Source organism: Piliocolobus tephrosceles, chromosome 6, assembly GCF_002776525.5.
Source record: "Piliocolobus tephrosceles isolate RC106 chromosome 6, ASM277652v3, whole genome shotgun sequence".
NCBI lineage: Eukaryota > Metazoa > Chordata > Mammalia > Primates > Cercopithecidae > Piliocolobus > Piliocolobus tephrosceles.
The window spans coordinates 37,562,107-37,584,278 of NC_045439.1; the positions used below are offsets into that span (position 1 = coordinate 37,562,107).

Consider the following 22,172-nt stretch of genomic DNA (forward strand, 5'->3'; position numbering starts at 1 on the left):
CCAGAAGCTCTTTCCGCGCTCGACTCTTTGAGCCTCAGTTTCCCCATCTGTCAGGTGTGTGTATGTGGGAGGGGGCACGGAGTAGATCTACCTAGATCACTTGGGGCCGTCCCTTCCAGTTTTGGGGGAATGTCGGGGTGTCTGTGAGGGGGAGGGAGGACCCCGCCACGCGAAGGTAGTTTTGGCCGCAGCAGCCAGCCAAGTGTCCCCGCGGAGACCGGCAGGGAATTCCGGGAGGCCCCTCTGTGGAGCGGTCCCCAGAGCCCGAGGGCGAGCTGAAAGGGTTCCTGCGGCGAGGCGGGAATGCTCGGTAGCCCCTGAGAGCAGTTCGCTGGGGAGAAACCGGGCTTCTGCAGGGCAGGGATCAGCCGGGTCGCGCCTTGTAGGGTGGGGTGGGGTGGGGTGGGGCGGGCCCGGCGGAGGGCGGTGGAGCCTTGAAATTCCCAAGAAATTCCTTTCCATTGCCCCACCCCGCCCCCTTTCCTAGGGTGCCGACCTGTCCAGACCAAGGTTCCCTGGAAAATAAAAAATGCATGCTCTTCGGGTTTCCTCGCGTCCCTTCTCCAGCCCCCTCCCACCCTGGGATTTGGAGCGCGCGTGGGAGCGCAATAACGGTGGCGGGGAACGGGTCCAATCCTGGCGGCTCCTGGGGCTCCCGAGCGCCCTGCCACTCAGTCCCCCCGCTCGGGGAGGCGTCTCCCGGCTTCGGTCCCGTTCAGCTTAAGCTGGCGTCACATGAACCGTGGGGGAATGGGCACCGCGGGAGTGGGCGGGGGTGTGCGCGCTGGGAGGGGGCCGCCCGGTCCACCTATATACGCCGCAGCCTGGCTGACGGATGCCAGGAATTCCCAATGAGAGGCGATGGGGGGAAGTTTGGGCAACTCGGCCTGGCCAATGGAGAGCCTCGGGAGGGCTCTGCCCCTTCCCCCCGCCCCCGCCCGCCTCGGCTCCCGCAGCGCAAGTGTGTCCGCCTAGCTCAGTGTGCGTGGAGATTAGGTCCAAGCGCCCGCCCAGAGGCAGGCAGTCCGCGAGCTCAGCCGCCGCTCTCGCCGCCAGTAGCAGCCTTCGCCAGCAGCGCCGCGGCGGAACCGGGCGCAGGGGAGCGAGCCCGGCCCCGCCAGCCCAGCCCAGCCCTACTCCCTCCCCACGCCAGGGCAGCCGCCGTTGCTCAGAGAGAAGGTGGAGGAAGAAATCCAGCCCCTAGCACGCGCGCACCATCATGGACCATTATGATTCTCAGCAAACCAACGATTACATGCAGCCAGAAGAGGACTGGGACCGGGACCTGCTCCTGGACCCGGCCTGGGAGAAGCAGCAGAGAAAGGTTAGCAGCTGCCCCCGCCCACCGCAGCCCCCAGCCCCGACCAGCTCTGCCCGCCGGGCTCTAGGATCCGGGCTCTGAACCGGTTCCGGGCGCGCACGGGAGGGGGCGGGGGCGGCGCGGCCGCTGCGAGGTGGGGTGTTGGGTTACAGGCGCCTGGCGGAAGCGGGAGCGCCCCTGCCCCGGAGCCCGCGAACGCTGGGCCGGACCGCGGGGAGGTGGCGCCGCCGGCGGGCAGGTCTCCTTGGGGGTCCGTGGTCCAGGCCACCCTGCGGCTGCTGCAACCATCCCCGCGTGGGCTGTGCGCGGGGGCGGTGCTCCTCAGGCTGGGGCTGAGACCCCGGCTCTGGGCTGCTTGCCCCGGATCGATTTTCCCTTTTCTTCCGCCCCGGCCACCTCTCCATATGGCGTGCGGTGGCAGCGCCGCTTCCTGGGCCGCCTTGGGTTCAACCTGAGCGGCGGGCCGCCCAGGACCCTGCGGCCTCCCAGGCCGAGGGGAGAGCACCGGAGAGATCGGCGGCCGCCTCCAGATCTGCCTAAAGAGGGACTAGCTGGAGTGCGTCTGGGGCCGAGAAAACTGGGGGGCGTACGCTGGCTCCCCCGCGGGCCTGTTGGAGGCGGGGTCAGGACTGCAGACCGTTTTATTGCTTAACTCAGTGGGTTGGAAGCTGTAAGACCCACATGGGCTTGCGTCTACGTCCTGCCCCTCCGACCCCCGGGAAAGGTGGGCAGCTCGGTTCGAGTTGAGGGGCTCCAGAACGAGGGTCTGTCTTAGGGGATATTTGGGGCCAGTCACTGGGGATCCCTACTTAGCCACGGAACTGCTTCCCAGGCAGGCGCGGTGTGCCGGGTGCGCGCCCCGCCATGGGATCTGGGCTCGGAGCTGGCGATGGGACCCGGGCACAGTGGCCAGTGGCAGGAAGAGGTCAGAAACCACTCTTGGTGGTTGGGGGAGGGCGCCTCAACCCTGCCGCTGCTTCCTGCCTGCGCGGTGAGCCCGTGCCCCCAGGCGGCCACGTACCCTGAATACCCCTTTCCCTCCCCCTCCTCCTGGCTGCCCGCTTCCATCCGGTCCCTCCCCGTTTCATACCCTCCCCCCCCCCCCCCGGCTGATGTGGGAATGGGGTTTGGGGTGGGGGGGACAGGATGGCGCGTCCCTTTGGATAGTGCGGTTAGGGCTGGGCTTGAGGGAGAACGCTCATGTCCAAAAATGGTAACATTCATTCCCTTTTTTAAACTTAAAAGGGGGGTAGTTTATAGAGCCGACTGAAGTTTTTTTTTTCAGCCAAAGGCATCCTGTATTAGCTCACTCAGGAATCCTAGGCCCTGAAACGGAGCCCTTTTACTCACTTCATCAGACAGGCAGAGGTAATCTAAAACACACACAATGGGATTCCTCAAAGCAGGACGACCTGGGCCACGGTGCCCAAGGCATATGCAGGGCTGGGCCCTATACAGCGACATCGGTCATCTAATCGGACATGGAAAGGTCCCCTGACTTCGAACTGACTTCTTTGTAATGTGCCAGTTGCGTTTAAACTCCCCCTCTTCCTGTCATCTTCCTAGTAAGAGCTGAGGACTGGGGGAGCTGCAGACGGTCCCCCACTCACTTGGCTAATTTCCTGGGACCATGGGTGCTGTGGGTGGAACTGAAAAGTGAGTGGGTAATTTGGAGATCCCTATGGGGCACCACACAGAAGGCTCTTTAATAATTTCAGGGTGAAGCCTTCTTGCGAATGGATTTTAAATTAGAAGTGAGGTTAGGATGGTGGATTGGGGTCTTCCTTGAGGTTTAGAAGCAAAAGAGAAATCCCTGCTTAGGGAGCACCTGCTTTGTGCCTAGGAGGGGCAGGAGTAACAGAGCTGCCCAGGAACTAGGCCCCAGGAACTGCCCACGAAAAGGACTGTGAGACCAAGTTCCTGGGGGACAGACACTGAACACCGGCCTGAACATAATATTTAATATTTCTGAATGAATGAATATATTAAACGCAGTTGGGGAGAAGAATATAGATTCCCAGGGCTGTGACCTAGGTGGCAGTGGGTGTGCCCCCAGGCCTTTGGGCAGCCAGGTAGGAAGAGGTGGTCTGGGAAATTGGGTTATCCTGGAGGCAAACTCAACAGTGCCAAGAGCTGGCATTTGCTGATATGTGCCAGGCACGCACAAAGATGAGGAAACCAGGGCCAGAGAGGGGAAGTAACTAGCTCCAAGTCCAGACTGGTGTTTGGTGGGACTGGGGTGCAGCCATATTTGGGACTGGCAGCTTCCCCTCACTTGTCCCTCCTTGGCAAGGGAGGCAGGAAAGCTGGGCCTGGCAGCCAGAGCCAGAGCATCTCGGAACCAGGAGAGCGGACACGTGCTTTGGGCGGGGTTGATGGAGGGGCCACACAGAAGGAGCTCTGGGCCTGACTCGGAAGATTCAGATCCACCTTTTTTTTGTTTCTTGTTAATTCTCTAGATTATCTTTCGTGGGCCTTAGTGTGCAGAATTTCTGGCCTGCCTAGTTCTCAGCAGGTTGATATTAAGGTTCTCAGCAGGTAGTATTACAGGTGAGGGATAAGACTTAAGGTAAACGTGTTGCTTTTGACACTCTTTGTACTGACTGGCAGGCAGGGTTTGTGTGGGACCAGAGTCCACAAGTGGACAGAGGCTGATGGTTCCAGAGGAGGCAGGGAATGAGTGTGAGGAGGGGAAGAGGAGGACACAGTGTAAAGGGATACAAAGGTCACCCGGTAGAAGGCAGAAGGCCCTCTTTTTAGCTTTGGTGTAGCCATGGCGATTTGTGAGACTTTGGGCAAGTCTTTCCGTTTCATTGAGCTTTTATTATTAGATCATTCAGCAAATACTTTGTGAGCACTCATTCTGGGCCAGACACAGTTCCAGGTATTAGGGATGGGGCACTGAGCAAGACAGACCAAGCTCCCGTTCTTGTGGCACTTTCATTAGGTTTCCTCCTCTGTAAATGGGATGCATTTCTGCCCACGGAGCCCTCAGGACTCTTCTGGGGAATCAGGTTAAATGACGCATTGAGAAATGCTTCCTTGGTGAAAGTATGGCCTGATGTGGATGCAGGGAGAAGTCTGTGCAGGCAGGAGGCATGACTCAAGAAGCTGCACTGGCTTGGCCGAGGCTTGTCCCTCTTTCAAAGAATGCTTCGGTGCGGAGTTCATGGGCTGGTCGCCATGCCTCCAGACACAAAATGCAGTTATCTTCCAGATAGAGCACGTGGATTAGAGGCACTCCTCTCCTTTCCCAGCTTTCATAATCTTCCTGGTCTTTGAGGCTGGGCTCTGAAGTTGCTTTTCCTAGGAGTTGCTGTTATTTGCAGGGTGACTGCGGCCCCCGGTTTTCTCCCTTATGTAATTTGGTCATGTTCTTAGGTGTATGTGTGTACCCAGTGTAGGTCAAGCTGGAGAGAGCATCAACTTGGAGTAGGATCCTGGCTCTATTATTTTCAGGCTTGTGACCTTGGGCAAGTTCCTCTCTGAGTCTCCAATTCCCCACTTATAAAAAAGAGCTAATACCCACCTTGCTGGCTTGATGAGAACAGATATGTAAATGGTAGCTTCTGCTGTTAAATTTTATTTTCTCTCTTCCTTCTCAAGTCCTGGAGATTCTGGTTTCATGTGTGTTTCTACAGGTGCCAGCCTGCGGCCTTTTACAGGTAGGAACTTAATCAATACTTGTTGAGCTAATGGATGTTGAAACAGAGAGGCAGTGTTGGCAGGTGAAAAGAAGTGGTTGTGAATAAGGCCCACATCCCCATTCAGCAGACAGGTGAGGATAGGTCACAGGAAGAGGGGACATGTTGTTTGCACTTCCTTCTGGACAGCTAGGCTGTTGCAGGAGCTAGCCAAGGCCACCAGTCAAGGTGGAGGACTACAGAGAGAGGAGGATCTGCTGTAAAAGAGTTTACCTGGGGAGAGATGGGACATCCAAAACCAGGGTGATGCCTTGTAGAAATAAAACCAGAAAGAGGAGAGGACTGGCTGTCCTCCCCATTCTTGGGCCCCTCCCTGTTCTGCACTCCTTCCAGCTTCGCCCCATGCAGTGTCTGTAGAGGCAGGGACCCAGCCTGTCCTGTTCTCTGCTGAATTCCTAGTGCTGAGCACAGGGGCAGGCCTGCTGTAGGTGGCCTGATCTAGGACTGTCTCTGAAAAATGGAATAAATGGCATCATGCGTGGCTCCCAACTTCAGGCTTGGGGGTGGGGAAGGCAATGAAATGCTTTATGTTCAGATAACCACCTATCCTGGGGCTGTCCCAGACTCTGCAGATAAATGTGTGCTGGGTGCACCCTGAGTCCAAATCTTGGTGCCCCTGTTGACTGTTGAGATCTTGGCAAGTCAGCTTACCTGCTGTGTGCCTGATGATATCAATGGGGAAATGGGGATAATAATAGTTCTTGCCTGATAGAGTTGTGTGGAGGTTTAAATGAAGCAATGTATGTTGGGATTTAGCACAGCACCTAGCATATAGTGAGTGCTCCGTAAATGTTATTTGGAGGAACCAGAATTTCTATGGTCTTTACCCAATAGGCTTTGAGATAAGCCATAGTATATAAACCCATCTTTGCAGGAGCCAAGGTTGTTTAGGGGTGTACAGGAGTTGCGTTGTCCTTGACGTCTGACCTTAACCTCTGTGATTGCTCAATCTCTTCACCTGTGGAATAAGGTAGCCTTCCTTGCCTACCGTACTCCCTGGGTATGGGGATGAAGGGTGGATGTTAAAGTACTTAAAAAACAAACAAACAACCCCACCGTGTCAGCTTATATAAGGAAAATGGCCACACGGCAGGAATTCCTTGTAAGTGATTTAACTCTGGATGTCTTCAGGCTGAGGCATTCCTCTTTTTTTTTTTTTTTTTTTTTTTTGAGACGGAGTCTCGCTTTGTTGCCCAGGTGCTACCTCCATCTCCCAGGTTCAAGCAATTCCCTGGCCTCAGCCCCCCAGTAGCTGGGATTACAGGCACGCACTACCACACCTGGCTAATTTTTGTATTTTTAGTAGAGATAGGGTTTCTCCATGTTGGCCAGGCTGGTCTTGATCTCCTGACCTCATGATCCGCCAGCCTCAGACTCCCAAAGTGCTGGGATTACAGGCATGAGCCATCGCCCCCGGCCCGGGCTGAGGCATTCTTTGGGCCCCACCCATCCCTCCCAGCAGTGAACCCAGCCCTGCTTTATCTGAGCATCTGATGTGTCTCCTTCTCCAAACCTTGCCTCATTGGTTGGCGAAGTGATTGACAAAGCCTGAGGAGAGGTGGACTGGGGAATAGGGCTGCAGAGGCCAGCTGGCCTCAGACCAGGCAGGTGGGGGCTGCTTCTGGCTGCCACCCAGGCTGCGGTAAGACAGGCAGGTGTGAGGAGGCCTGGTGAGCCGTGAGAACCAGATTTTCCAGTTTTGAGAAATGGTGGTACTCCAAGGGGCTGCTGAAGTCGCCGGACACTGGAGTTTGGTTTGGAGGAGAATGAGGCTAGCAGCTCCTGTAAGATGCATGGCTACCACCTTCTCAAGAGGAAGAGGAGGAACCTCCCTCCCTTCAGTCTGACTTCTGGGGAGGTGCTGCAGGCTCTGCAGGCTGTGTTGGACTTGGACACCCTTTTTCCTCTGCTCGAGGAAGGCCTGGGGCTGGGCACCTGGCTGGGGCCATAAACCATCAGTCTGGCTCAAAGACTTGTCATGCAAGACCTGGGGGCCTGGAGCCAGGGTGGGGCAGCCGGAGCCTGAGATGTGGCCTAGTCACAGATGTGCTATGGCGGGTCTCTGGGAAAGAGCCCAGCCCTTAATAGGGTGAGAATATGGATGGTTCCTCCTCATGGAGGCAATCAGTAGATGTTCATTAAACCCCTGTTAGGTATCAGATGCTCTGCTTGCTGTGTGGAGTGTGGAAATGATGGTTTAGGTAGATAGGGAACCAGAAAAAGATGCAGAATTGCAACAGGCTCTGCCAATAATGGCCATTGGCAGGAGCTTGTGGAATAGGATCTGCATCTCAAAGGAAGGCGGTTCTGCTGGGAGCCTTACCTTTCTCTGGCATTTCAGCTGCATGTATGTGTGCATGCGTATGTGAGTGTGTATGTGTGTGATGTAGAACAGAGGTGGGGAGAGGGGAGATGCCTGAAAGGGCAGAGCAGAGCAACAGTGACTATCCTTGCTGGGGAACACCCCCTCCCATTACTCTCCCTTATCATTCTTCTATTATAGTTTTAAATTTGTGTTTTATAGAGATGGGGGTTTCGCTATGTTGCCCAGGCTGATCTTGAACTCTTGGCCCCCAGTCGTCCTCCTGCCTCAGCCTCCCAAAGTGCTGGGATTATAGGCGTGAGCCACTATGCCTAGCTTCATTGTTCTTTTCCATTTGTTTTGCCCCTCTCAGAGCTGACCTCTCACCTTTCTGCGAGAGGTGGCCAGGCCTTCTGGACAGGTCACAGACCAGACTCTCAAGGCCACACCTCTGTACAGATACTGTTGGGATCATCCCAGCCAGTTAATCCCACCTGAGCTGCCTCCATGTGTAACCCACCTATGGTTTTCCTGGACTTGGTATGGAGCCAAAGCGCACCTTCTCCACCAGCCCTGCTTTTATGCCCTCTTTAGAGTACACAGAGAGGTGTTGGTAGGCCATGTCTCTGCAAGAGGGGCCTGTGGGTTGGGCTGAGTTACTCACCATGGACACTGGTGGGGTCCTGGAACCTGTCAACTGTGTTGGTTTGGGCAGTTCTAGTCTGCACCTCCCCGGAGAGGTCACGGCAGAGAGGCCGGGGCAGAGGAAACCCGCTGAGCCTGCTTCCTTAGTTCTGGCAGATGGGTCAGCCCCCACTGCACTCATGATTCAGTTTAGCCCAGGGTTCTGGCTCCATCTCCCGTGGTGCCAGTGCAGGTGGCCTCCTAAGTACTGTTTGGCCAAACCTGGCTCTGACTGAGGCAAGGAGCCTTAGGAGTGGTGGGGACAGGAGACATAGTAAACCAGGGCTCAGAGCCACCCTGGAAACCCTCCTTCTTCCTTCTTCATGCATGACCAAGGTTTCTGTATTCATCCATTCTCACGCTTCTAATAAAGACATACCCGGCCAGGCGCGGTGGCTCAAGACTGTAATCCCAGCACTTTGGGAGGCCGAGACGGGCGGATCACGAGGTCAGGAGATCGAGACCATCCTGGCTAACACGGTGAAACCCTGTCTCTACTAAAAAATACAAAAAACTAGCCGGGCGAGGTGGCGGGCGCCTGTAATCCCAGCCACTTGGGAGGCTGAGGCAGGAGAATGGCGTGAACCCGGGAGGCGGAGCTTGCAGTGAGCTGAGATCCGGCCACTGCACTCCAGCCTGGGTGACAAAGTGAGACTCTGTCTCAAAAAAAAAAAAAAAAAGACATACCCAAGACTGGGTAATTTATAAAGCAAAGAGGTTTCATTGACTCACAGTTCAGCATGGCTGTGGAGGCCTCAGAAAATTTAAAATCATGGCGGAAGGGGAAGCAAACATGTCCTTCTTCACATGGCTGCAGGATGGAGAAGTGCAGAGCGAAGGTGGGGAAAAGCCCCTTATAAAACCATTGTATCTTGTGAGAACTCACTATCATGAGAACAGCATGTGGGTAACCACCCCCGTGATTCAATTACCTCCCACCAGGTCCCTCCTGTGACACATGGGGATTATGGGAGCTACAATTGAAGATGAGGTTTGGGTGGGAACACAGCCAAACCATACCTGTTTCCCACCTATCCCCAGGCTGGGCATCAAGTCCAGGCTCCCAGGAATCCATCCTTCTCAGCAGATGGGGGGAAACGCATGGAGAGGGTTGCTCAGGCTCTCCCTTCCCTGCCTTTCTTGCTTTCCCTCCTTTCATGTCATCCCAGGGGGTTATCTGGCAGGTGAGTCTGGTTATCTGGGCATGGTGAGTCTGGTCTAGTGATGAGCAGGCCCCAAAGCTGTGTGTGGCAACATTCATGACCCCAACTGGTCCCTTCTGCATGCACCATTCTGCCATGAAGTTAACAAAATTCCTTTTCTCATAATAATTCTAGTGGCTCCCCTTTTTGAGCACATGGTAATTATCAGCAGCTGTCCTAAGGACTCTATATGCATGAGCGCATCTAACCCTATGAGATAGATCCTCCTGTTATCCCATTTTGCAGATGAGAGAGCTGGCTCGGAGAAGCTGCAGAACTCCTCCAGGCCCACACAACCAGCAAGTGGTGGAGCTGGGATCTGAAGCCAGGCAGTCGGGCTCCAGCATTTGCACTTCTTCTCAACTTTGCTCTGCTGCTTATACAACAAATGCTTGTGTGGGTAGAACACTTAGCCCAAGACAAATATATACAAGCAAAACCCTGGTGGTGGAAATGTTCTGGAATTGGATAGTAGTGGTGGTTTCACAGCCTCACAAATATACCTGAAACCACTGGATTGTACGTTTTAAAATGGTGACTTTTATGCCATGGAATTTTATCTCAATTTTTAAAAACCTAAGAAATTATTAACGAATATAAAGAAGAAAATGACAATTGCTTGTCATCCCACCTCCAGAGGTAAACAGGCATTCACAGGATTTCTGATGGCCTCTGCCATCCTTGTCCCTCTTCCCTCGTGTGTGTGTCCCCTCCTCTGTCGTGCCCAGTGTTTAGAGCCGGGGTCCAGGTTCATGATGAGTGAGAGGAGCCTGGAAGAGGAAGACAAGGGCGGGAGCTTTTGTAGAAAGCGGGATGTGGCTCTTTCCTTGGAAACTGACCAGAATAGATCATAGATATGCACAGGCAAACAGAAGACTGGGGGGGGGGGGGGGGGGAGAGGGTGGCCTTCATTTTCCAAGTCTCAGTCCAAGGGGAAAATTCCTTCCCAATCTCTGTCTATAAACCCTGTTGGCCTGGGATTGCTTCTCTCCATGTGCTCTCCCCAGGGTTGGCAGGGTGGGAGTCCACGTGAGGCAGCTTTCCTTAGGGTTGTAGGCAGGGGAAGGGGAGGGCAGGGTCAGGCTGCCCCCCAAAGGAGGCAGCTGTACCACTCTTGGAGGTTGCCTAGCAATCATGGGGAAAGGTGACCTGGCCCACTACAGAGGTGGGAGGAGAATAAAAGGCAGCCGAGGATGGAAATCGGGCATACATTGCAGAGGATGCTGTTCCCCTGGAAACTGCCTCCTTGGTCCTTGGCTACAGCAGGGGTGGGGATCTGTTCTCCATTAAGAGGGAGTGGAGTCTTCCCTAGGCCTGTCACCCACAGGTCAGGGCTGGGGCACCTAGGGAAACCCTTCTTGCACATGAAGTGTATGTCAGACACGTATGTCAGTGGCTGCATTTAATGTTGACAACAGCCTTGTAAGATATGTGGGATGATGACACTTCATAGATGAAGATCCTGAGCTTCGAGATAGAGGACAACATGCTCACAGGCACACAGTGAGAGAGGCCTGGAAATGAAGGTGCTGCTACCCTTCACCCTTAAAGGGAACCATTCATTTTGGTTCAAAACATTTCACAAGCCCAAGGTACTCGGAGGTAAATGTAAACACTGACCACCTCCTGGGGAGGGAAGAGAAGATGAGGGAAGGCTGGAAAGGTGTGTTACCTGTTTTATATCAACCAACCAACCAGCCAGCCAGTATTTATTAACAATGTCTTGGTTTTCCAAATAAGCACAAAGCCTAATAGTTCACACTGATTAAAGGCTGAATGGTTTGGATTACCTCCACCTGTCAAACAACTCTTTGGGGAAGGGACTGTTAGTTTTCTTGGTGCAGACAGGGAAATGGAAGCCCAGAGAGGTTAAGTAACTCGCCCAAGATTAGGCAGATTGACCTCTGAACTCGGCTCTTAACCAGAAGTACAGACACACTCTTTGCTATTAGGAGTTTATGTTTGAATTGGGAGGCAAGGCTTATATAAAATTGAAATAAGAGAACAACTCACTGGCACATTTTTAACATTTATGCTTCCATGTGTGGCTTTCTCTCCAATAATCATGGTGAACAAACTTGTGAGGTCTTATCCCCATTTTACATGCAGGGAAAGTAAGGCTCAGAAAGGTTAAGCGACTTTACCCGGCTTTCTGTAGCCTGGAAGTAGAGTTGGTTTTCAATCCAGGTCTTTGACAGGAGGGTGTGTGAGGTTTAAGGGGATGGACATAGGCCTCAGTGAAGGTACTTTTCTTGGTTTTAAAGGTAGTGAAGGATGCAAGTTGTATTTCTCTGTGTTTTTCGGTTGAGGCAGTAACTGTCAGGAATAGGCTAAAGTCCCCTGAACTTGGAGGCCTCCCCAATCCCACGTTCCTGGTGGCCGCTTCTGGTGCTGACCCCAGCTTTTGGGAGCTAGCTTCCCCTGCTTTAAGATTCAGCACCACCCTTCCCTTCTCTCTTGTTTTGGTTCCTTCAGTTTCACCTGTTCTGTCTGTCCTTCCCTTTAGAGAGTCTCTTCCTTTGTGGTCACCACGGGAACCAAACAGGCTTTGAACCAGGCAGCTGAGGCTCAGGTTTATTTTGATTTTAAAAGTCTGTGCATGTGAAACCTGTAACGTTTCAGGTTCTTGTTTAAGCCTTGAGACGATTTAGAAAATTGATGAGGGAGTGGGGGACTTAGGTTGGCTTTTGGCACTGCAGGGCTGGGGAGTTTTTGTGCCAGGTCAGAGAACAGCACCAAGTCGGGGGCAGTGCCATTTCCTGACCCCCAGCTTTGAACTTTCCAGGCCTAAATCAGAGGCCCCAAATGTTCACCTCGAGGTGGAAGAGCAGCTGGCTGGGGGAAGGGAGGCTCCTCCCCGTTACCTTGTTTTTCCTGTGTCTTGGTGGTGGGTGATGGTGGAGCTGGTTGGGAGCGTGGTCACAAGGCCTGTGATTTGAGGCCAGGCCAGGGCTTGTAGGGGAGCATTTTTATGGGCCTGAAGATTTATTTTTTAAAAGCCATCTGCAAAGCTGATTATAATTGATGGGAGTGAGACAGCATCTGAGCTCTATTTTCAAATCATCTGTAGGTGAAATGACAGGAGGGGAGGCAACTTCAAGGTGGGTGGGCTCCTTTAGGCCGGTCCCCTAATGGAACTTGGCTTTCCAGGCTGGAAGAAGCACTAAGCCTCGCATGTGGGTGGGAGAGGATTGTTAAAATCAGACTCTATCTTTTCTCCTTATGTCTGATGTGGAGATGTCCAATGCATGACAGCCTGTGGTTTGGGGATAGGGAAGAGGAGCTTTTAATTCTTCTGAGTCAAGTCTCGACACCCCCAATATGAGGGCTTGGTCCAGGAAAAGGAGGGCAGCCTCCACTGAAGCCCTCTGTCTTGACACTTGTGTCTGTCGGGTCTGTGAGCATGGGGTGTCTGTCAGCGTTTGGCTGCATGTGTCTCTCTGGCTCCAAGAAGCCCCTCTGTTGTTTTTGGCCACGTCCTTGACCTTGGCAGAGGAGTGGCTCCTTTTTAAACACCGCAGACATCCTCCAGATAATAGATAATGGCGCTTTCCAGTCAGTTCCCGATATTTTGTAAGGGCCTTTCTTTCCAGGAACCCAAAGTGCTTTTCCAGACTCGGCCCTGGGAGCTGGGAGATGCAGGAGGTGGCTTATGAATTGTGTTTTCCTGGAGGCAGGGAAATGGGGCCAGACCCCTGGTTTCCTGTCCTTCATTTCGGATACTGGTGGCTGGGGCTGCATGAAGGTGTCTTTGCATGCATGAAGCCCTGAGGCCTCTTATTAGAAATCTGCATATTTTCCCAACTTCAGCTCCAAATGAAGCTTTGCTTTGTAGCTTTCTTTTTCTCTTTCCTCTCTTTCTTTTCTTATATTTAGAGGTTCATTGTATGTAGTTTTTTTAAGGAATACCACATTGGGGGCTCAGTTATATAGTGGGCCCATGTGCCACCCCCTCATTGAGGCTCCTTGGCACAGCCAAAGAGGCCACAGTAGCACCCAAAGGTGCCTGGCTGGGGGACCTGTACCCGACGCCTTTTCCCCAGAAGCCACTGGTTTGGAAGCAAGCTTACCTTAGGCCCATCTGGCTAGCCCAGGGACTGTTCTGGGAATATGGAGCTGAGCATCTGTGCATCCCCCTGACCCACCCCCAGCATCAGCCAGCCCTGGGACTGTGCTTTAGGCCAGGCACATTTCTAAGTGCTTTCAGATATTAATGTAATCCTCACAATACCCATATGGATGGCTTAGTGGGAGGTAAAGGACATTTGACGGTATTTGGAAAGACCTGAAAGGTTCAGGTGGTTACAGCAAGTATTTCTAGATTTTCTGATCTGGAAGCCAGTTCACAAAGACCATGTTGGCTTCAGATTTTCATTTTCAGAAAAGAGTACCTCGTCGAGTTGCGGCCCCAGCATTCTCCCTTCCCTCACCGGAGTTAACCGCTGTTCCAAGCTTGGTGTTTTGTTCCTATACATTTCCTATACACTTCTTGCCTATGTAGCTGTCTATATCTTTGTGCCTGTTTTAAAACTTTGTGTAGATGGGGTCATAACCAATGCATCACTTCGTTCATTGCTCCTTTTGCTCCCACCTCTCCTTTGCCGGGGAACTGTAAAGGTAGACCTGGTGGGAGCTCTGCCTTCCCTGTTTTGTGGCTGAGACTGCTGAGTTCCAAAGCACTTGCCCAAGTCACACAGCTCCTTGTAGGTGGCAGGTGGGACTGAACCCAGCTTCCTGCCTCTGCGGTGGCGTTCGTATGTTACACCTGCCGCCCTGCACCCTGCCAGAGTTCAAAGACTTGCTGATGTTTGATGAGGGAGGGCAGGAGACGTCAGTCTCAGCGTCTTACTCTCTTCCCACCCACACATGTGTGTGGCATCTGGTGTCCGTACCTGTGGGTCCCTGGTCCCTTGCCTGCTGCCCTCTTTTCCTGGGCTTGAGATTCAAGTTCTTAGGGACCTATGCCACGTTGCCATTTTTTTCACCTCCCAGGGTAATAGTTGTGCTTTTATTATTACTTCTTGATAAAGCAAATATGTCATGACGAAAAGCTATAGTGAATTTGGGAATGCTTCTAAATCAATTTATATTTTACGGCTCACAGCAGCCTCTTGCACCATTTGGAAGCTGGTTGTACTCTGCAAGACAAGAGACTGTGCTCTGGATACGAGGCTTGGGCTGCATGTAGAGTTTTGGAAGAGGCCAGATGTGGGGAGCCACGATGAGCCTCACTCTGCCAGGCCCGTTCCTGGGCTCCAATGACAGCAAGTGGGGTCCCGGTTGAGTGGCTCTTGTCCTTGCCTGATTTCCCTGCTCTTGCCTTCTTATCTTCTGGCTCTCGGCCACTCAGCCGTTGCCTTGCCCAGTTAGTGCCTGAGCTAGGAGAGTCAGAAAGGACAGATGTATGGCAGCCTGCCTGCCTTCATCACACTTTCTTGGGGCACTGTTGTGAAACTCCTCTCTAAAGACATTTAGAGGATTCTCTGGGATGTCACTGATCTGTGACCGACCTGAGGCTCCTTCGATGATCAAAGGTGGATTTATGGAGTCTCCTGGGGTCCCCCTAGTAACTGAGTCTCAGGAGCATCCTGATCAGCTCATCTTAGCTCCCCAAAGAGCAGGTAAGCAAGAATCAAGCTGCACATACTAGGTATTCATCGAGTATCCAGTGTTGATGAACGGTGGTGGTGAGGGCCTTTGGACAGGAGTGTGGCAGCTGTAGTCCCTCAGGAGACAACTGACAGATGCTGAGGGTCTGGGAGCCGGTGGTCCGAGTCACCAAGGACCACCCCAGAGATGAAGTTGATTCCTGGGGCCAGGGTAGAGGCCCAGTTGACTCCTCGGGACTCGGGACTCAGAGGTGTGTCCTGGAATCAGAAGGAGGCCAGGGGCCAGGGAAGCTGGCCTTGTCATTGGGATGGGGGTCATAGCCTAGGATGACCTCAGCCCCTGCCATGCTGCTCAGCACCCCTCTCTGAGCTGGTGCCTCCAATGGCAGGCAGGTTGGAGCTGGCACAGACCTCCCAGCTCCCTACCAGTCAGCCCAGCTGCGTTTTTATCTTTGGCTAGCTGCCCATCAGATTCCAAGGTGCTGGCCATACTGACATGTCCCTCTGTACTCTGCCCTTTCCTCTCTGGAGGGTGGGGTTATTGCATTTGGCTGGGACCTGCCTCAGAAAATCACAGGGAATTTCTGGTCCTTTTGTGTGGGTTTGTGGACCTTAAAGGAAGTAAAACATGGGTCTTGGTTTTCCTTCTCCTTCCAGTCCCTCCACTGAGGGTTCTCTCTGGAGTGTTGGACGTCAGCAGCCCACTGCCTTTAGCCATAGTATCCCAAGGGGTGTGGATCTAGATAACTGTGGGGCCTCTAGCTTCCCAGGATGTGGGGTTCAGCAAAACTTCCACCTGCCTCCTGCTACCTTTCTGTTGGAACTTTGGGAGTAGCATTTGGGAGTGGGGATAGGTGTGAAAAGACTGTCTTCTTTGATTTATTAGGCCAGAGAGCTGCTTGGCAGAAACCTATCTTGTCCCCCAGGAACAGAAAGAGTGGTCATGTGTTAGGTACCAGGACCTCAGGAGACCTGAGGTCTTGTCCTAGTGCTGCCTGTGGCCACTTAGCGATGCTGGATAAGTCACACCCGAAACCACCTATAAACCGAGAAACTGGATGGGAGGATGGTGGTGAGGCTCTGTTCTTAAGGCTGTACTTGGATTATCACATGCAGATGATCTCTAAGGGTCTGGGATGATGCCAACATTCTGTGTTTCTGCCCTCTTGGGGGACACTCAGCAGAGTCAAACACTTCTTTTTTTAAAAACAAAATTGGTTATGTTTTTATTTTTCGAGAAAGGTCTCGCTCTGTCACCCAGGCTGGAGTGCAGTGGCATGACCTTAGCTTCTACCTCCTGGGCTCAAGTGAGTCTCCCACCTCAGTCTCCCAAGTAGCTGGACACACAGGAGTGTGTCATCATGCCCGGATAATTTTATTTTTTTGTAGGGACAGGGTCTTGCTGTGTGACCCAGGCTGGTCTCTAACTTCTGGGCTTAAACAATCTCCTGCCTCCCAAAGTACTGGGATTACAGGCATGAGCCACCATACTTATCCGAGTCAGGCACTTCTAAAGGTGACCTTGCAGTTGACTCCTGGGCTTCGTAGCCTGGCCCTGAAGTTGACTATGCTGTGAACACAGCTTCTTTAGGAGCCCTCTGTGTCTCAGCTTTGAGGAGTTTGTTCTCACCCTCTAGGGAGGGTGCAAGTGGGGCCAGGTGAATGTGCTTCCTTTATAGATAGACCCAGAAGCTAGTGCTCTTTGTTTCCTGGGCTCTGCATTCACTCTGTCTCTGGAAATACCTGCTTAGGGTGTGGTCCTGATTGGGAGGACCTGGGGGAGGTGAGAGTCAGGGAGGCACTCTCCCTTGTTTGGTGTTGGTGAAGGGTACCTTAGCTCTGCCTTCTAGCCTGGGTGCTCCAGGTGTGTCTGGGGATGCTGGAGGTGGCTCAGGAGAACTGCAAGGTGGACTGATCATAATTGGTCCTTTGTGTAGGCTTGGCTGACCCACAGGCCTGGTGTGAGGAGGCTGCTTGCTTCTGGGCTCAGTGGGTCTGAAACACTGGCTGGAGCCAGGGAGCAAGGCTTTCAGCGTGGAATCTGCCCAAGGGACTGGTGTCAATAGGTGGCCTTGTCTTTCACTTGTTTATTTCCAGAGCCTAGCTCTGGCCCTTCTCTCCTTTGCAGCAGTTTGAGAAATCAATAGAATGCCCAAGCCAGAAGGGACCTGCACTGTCACCTATCCCTCTTCTCCCTCAGATAAAGGGATGAGATCCATAGTGGTAATCTGATTTGTCCAAGGACACTCTGCCATGAGTTCATTCCTTGTGGGGCTAGATTTGGTAAGGATTCTTTATTCTGGGTATACGTAAGCCATCTTCTGAAGTCATCCTTGCAGGTAGGCTCCAGAACACCTGCAGATAGATGCACATGGGGCGGGCCTCTGTATTCTGAAGGCAGATGAATCTGCTGGGGTTCTGGCTAGTGTGTGGGTGGTCAATTTCAGATGAATTTCACACATGCAGGCAGCTGTACCCTGCCAAGTTGGAGGTAGTGATCCACATGTGGGCCCTTACACTCTGATGTTCCTGAGGCTGGCTCCTGCGTTTGCAGTTGAGGGAATGGAGAAATGAGCCTGCAGGACAGAGGCAGCCTGTTGGCTGTGGTGAACTTGGTATTAATAGCCAGCACTTATTACCGCGTGTCCAGCACGGTGCTAAGTCCATTACGTGCATTATACCAAGGAATCATCATAGTCGCCCTATGAGGAAAAGTACTGTGACATTTTTAGTCCCACTTTACAGAAGGAACTGAGGCTTAGAGAGATTAAATATTTTCTCCCAACTCACAGCTTTTAGTGGGGCAGCTGGGCTTTGATTTCAGGGCTGCCTGGCCAGAGCGCACACTGCTAACCACTGTCCTAGTTGCTTCCTCTCTGCTGGGTCATTCCTTCTGGTGGTGAGCACCAGCTGTCAGCCCTGACTGGAGAAGGGAGGCTCCTCATGAGAGATGGAGCTGAGTCTCCACCCTCCCGGGCCCCATACGCTTCTCTCCTGACCCGTGCATTCCTGTGCACCAGGAAAGTGGCCCGTCTCTGGTCATGGAGATTGAAGTCCCAGCGCTGGATTGATCAGTGGAGGTGGGGGTGGCTCAGGGTCAGGTGGAGGCTTTACAGAAAAGTCATAATGGTAGAATGGAGGGCACCTGAATCCTGTTTTTTGAGGGAAAGTTGCCTTTAAGTTGGAGGGATGCTGTTGGCTTCCTGCAGCTCCTTGCTGCCTTTCGATGATGCCCCTGTGCATGGGAGCCTTCAAGTGTAGGTGGAATAGGCAGGGTTGGAAAGGCTCCCTGCTCCCCACAGTCCAGGAGAGGCAGTACTGGAGGTCCTTATTTGCTGTTCATCTTTGGTAGGTCAGCATAACCTTTATGTTGCAAATGCCAATAGATGTTTAATTCCTGGGGTGGGATAAGGTAGCAAGCAATTTAGAATTTAATAAAATTATGAATTCATGAGGAGGTGATTCTTATTTCTCTCTTTATCCATGATGCATGTTAGTTGCATGAATAAATGAATGAATTTTTTTTTCTTTTTTATTATACTTTAAGTTCTAGGGTACATGTGCACAACGTGCAGGTTTGTTACATATGTATGCATGTGTCATGTTGGTGTGCTGCACCCGTTAACTCGTCATTTACATTAAGTATATCTCCTAATGCTATCCCTCTCCCCAACCCCCACCCCACGACAGGCCCCGGTGTGTGATGTTCCCCTTCCTGTGTCCAAGTGTTCTCATTGAAATGAATGAATTTTTAAAAACTTATTATGGAAAATTCACACACAGGAGTAGAGAGAACAGTATAGTGATTTCCTGTGTACCCATTACTCAGCTTCAGCAGTTAACAACAGAATTGCCTGTAATATTTAACCATCTGGGCTGTTTTATTGGCACTGAGATTAGTGTGCTAGTGTGAACTGCAAGGAACTTCTCAAGTGAGAAAGGACGCGGAGAAGAAATGATACATAGTATGAATGAAACCTCATCTTTGTGGTGCTGCCATACTAGGCAAGTCGCAGGTGCTCCCCTGAGGGTTTGAACTGACTGCTCTGGATAACTGGCCAGGTGGTGTTGGGTTCCAGCCCCAAGTGGGAGGAAAGTTTCTGAAGGGTGAATTCAGCTGGGTATGTGAGATTCTCAAACACACATTGGGGCGGAGGCACTGCAGCCAGCCCCAGTTCATCTACTCAACTCATGTTTACTGTGGATCATCTTTTTTTAAAGTTGACATTTCAAACATAAGAAAAAGCATTGAGAATAATAAAAATGAATATCTACCTGCTTGCCACCCAGACTTGACAAACATAAAGCAGACATTCTTTCCAGGTGAGGGGCAGATGCACGGTCTCTGTCTCCAAGGAGGCCCGTGGGTGAGAGACCCAGGAATGGGCAATTTCCTTGTCATAGACAAAGATATCACATCGGGTATAGGAATGGAGTTCCAAGGAAGGCTCCAGCCCGTCCTGGAGGAGACAGGTAGGACTTCCTGGAGGAGGTGATCATGTGAGCTAAAAATCAAATCTGGAATATGTGAGTCAGGCCAAGCTGGTGTGGGGGCAGGGTCAAGGGGAGGTAGGCCTGCAAAGAGTGACCAAAGGCAAGAAAAAGGGAATGCAAAGTTCTGAGGAGGGAGGGGCAGGAGGCGAGTGAGGAGTTGGCTGGATGCAGCTGGAATGAAAGATATTTGGGGGTGGGCAACAGTGAGGACTGGTGAGTCGGTGAGGGGTAAGCGAGGCAGTAGCAGGCACCAGGCTTGTCCTGAGACCTGCTCAGTGCATGGCTGTCTGAATTCGACTCCATACATTGAGAAGATTATAGACCAATATAATCCTATGCAGAAAAACCCACACAGCGGGTGCAGAAGGGTGGAAACCGTATCGGGACGATTTGATTGACCTGGGCTGCTTAGAGCAGGCTCCAGGCTGTCATTTGAAAGAGGGGATGTATTGGGTTGACCCAGTGGGGAGAAGTAGGACTTGGTGAGAGTTGTATGGAGATGGAATCCAGCTCAGAATAGAATTTCTGACAGCCTTCCAAAGAAGGGATGCATGGTTGGGCGAGAGTTTCATGGTCTTAAATGTGTTGAAGTAGTCTCAGGTTGGAAGCAGGCAGGGCTGGGGTGTGGAGAGAGGAGGGCTCTGCATTGCCTGGTCTTCAAGGCCTCTCCTTACTCTGAGTTCTGAGATTTAGGCTGGGGAGGGTGGGTAAGTGACCCGTGGGCACAGGCAAATGGTGCTCCTGGGAAGGCGGCTGTGGAGGAGGTGCTGGCCCGTTGCCATGGGAACCATCACTGCCGTGGGTTTCCAATTCCAAGGATGCCCTGGAAGGGAATGAGCTCACTCCACCTGCGAGCTGGTGAGTCAGCCCTGCCTCTCCCGCTTGCTCGCCAAGGCTAGGCGGGAATTTGAACAGTGAACCCTGCCTCTACCCCCTCCTCAGATCACCCAGGCACCTGTGCCCTGGATGTGGGGTCTTGTCATAAAAGATGTGGGGCAATAAAGGCAGCTGCCAGTCATTCTGGCGTCACTGGGGATCCTGACTCAGGGAAGCTGCTAGCCTAGTTGGCTAAACCTTGGCCATGTGCAGAGGGTGAGCCATTCTGTCTGCTGGCCACTCAGCTGATGTGGGCTGCACACCAGCCACAGCTGTATTGGGCCAGGGCTTGTGGTCCAGGGGGTAGATGGGTGCCGAGGGCAAGCTTTCAGGGTGCCTTGTGAAGGAGAAGTATAGGCTGGGTGGGTGTGAAAGCCTGTCGTTCGGGCATGGGGGTAGTTTCTGGAGGTGGCTGAGGAATGCTTCCTGTGGGGAGTAGCTTCTGATCCGGTGCTGGAGGGATGGGGAGCAACTAGTTTGCCCACCAAGTCCTAGGCATCTGAGGCCGGGGTCATGGCCCCTGGCTCCTCCTTCTGTGCCCCTTCCCAAGTGCCCAGTTGTGAGGGAGTGATCAGAACATGTCAGGGGTATTGCAAGAATCTCAAACAGTTGTGACTTGAGTGTACAAGCCATTTTATCCAAGACCCTGTGAAATCCATGGCACCACCCACTGGGGGCTGGTCCCTCAGGACCACGTAGGGCCTATAGCCCGCCCCCGTGCCCCCGCGCCCTGCGCCTCACGCCCCGTGCCCCATGCGGCGTCCTGCAGGGGACCGCTGCATTTCTAGCCTTTGCCCGCCTTACTTGCTTCACCCACATGGGCCTCTGTTTCCATTTGAGAAGATAAATAAGTTAGGGGAGAAAAATGACCATCTTAGACCCTTTCTCCTAAACACAACCATTTATATTTTTAGAAACCTATTTTTATTTTGAATCTTCATGCCTGCATTATTCTGATAGCAGTAATCATAGTGTGTATACAATTTCGCTCTGCTTTTTTATTTCCCCACTTGGCATTTTATCAAAAACACTTTTTCTTATATAGCCACACAGCCTTTATGTTCCTTCCCTGGAGAAACTGAGATCCAAGTATAGATTTGTTTCATAAATACATGTTTATTTGTACTTTCCTGCCTCTTTCCAAAAAGCATTTGAGGTGGATATATTAAAAGGCTCGTGTATAACAGTTTCTTTTTGTTGTTATTTTGTTTTAGAGACTGGGTCTCACTCTGTTACCCAGGCTGGCATGCAGTGGTGCTATCATAGCTCACTGCAGCCTCAAACTCCTGGGCTCAAGGGATCCTCCCACCTAAGCCTCCTCTGAGTAGCTGGGACTACAGGGGCATGCCACCATGCCTGGCTAATTTTTACATTCTTTTGCAGGGTCTTGCTATGTTGACCAGGCTGGTCTCGAACTCCTGGTCTCAAGAAGTCATCTGACCTTGGCCTTCCAAAGTGCCAGGATTACAATGTGAGCCACCACACCCCCTTCCTTCAGAAGCTTTTTGTTGTTTATTTATTTATTTTTTTAATAGAGATAGGGTCTTGTCAAGTCGCCAGGACTGCTCTCAAATTCCTGGCCTTCAGTGATCCTCCCTGCTTCACTTCCCAAAATGTGGGGTTCCAGGTGTGAGCCACTGTGTTTGGGCCAGAGTTTTAAATTAAAGTTAGAAGATCCAGAACTATGTCATAGTGGCGGTGAGACAATTGTTAAGAAAACAACATTAAAAGAGGTTAGTTTTTAGGAAATTTTAATGTAATTCCCCCAGCTTTATTGAGGTATAATTTAAAATTTTAAATTATATATATTTCAATTATGCAACGTGATGATTTGATAGACGTGTACACTGTGACATGGTTACCACAATCAAGTTAATTAACACATCCATCACCTCACACAGTTGTCATTGTTTGTATGTGTATGTATGTGATGACACTAAGATCTTAGCAAATTTCAAATAAACAATATACAACCGACCC

The 22,172-nt window shown here is 52.0% G+C and overlaps 1 protein-coding gene across 1 annotated transcript in view; it reads left to right on the forward strand.

The window, feature by feature from the left end:
- The first annotated feature begins 644 nt into the window (after nucleotides 1–644).
- ACTN1 (actinin alpha 1) overlaps nucleotides 645–22,172 on the forward strand; it is a 105,503-nt gene continuing 83,975 nt past the window's right edge. The window contains exon 1 of the mRNA XM_023182613.1: nucleotides 645–1,324. Within this exon, the coding sequence (XP_023038381.1) occupies nucleotides 1,220–1,324 (105 nt within the window). The 5' untranslated portion in view covers nucleotides 645–1,219. The remainder of the gene's footprint in view (nucleotides 1,325–22,172) is intronic.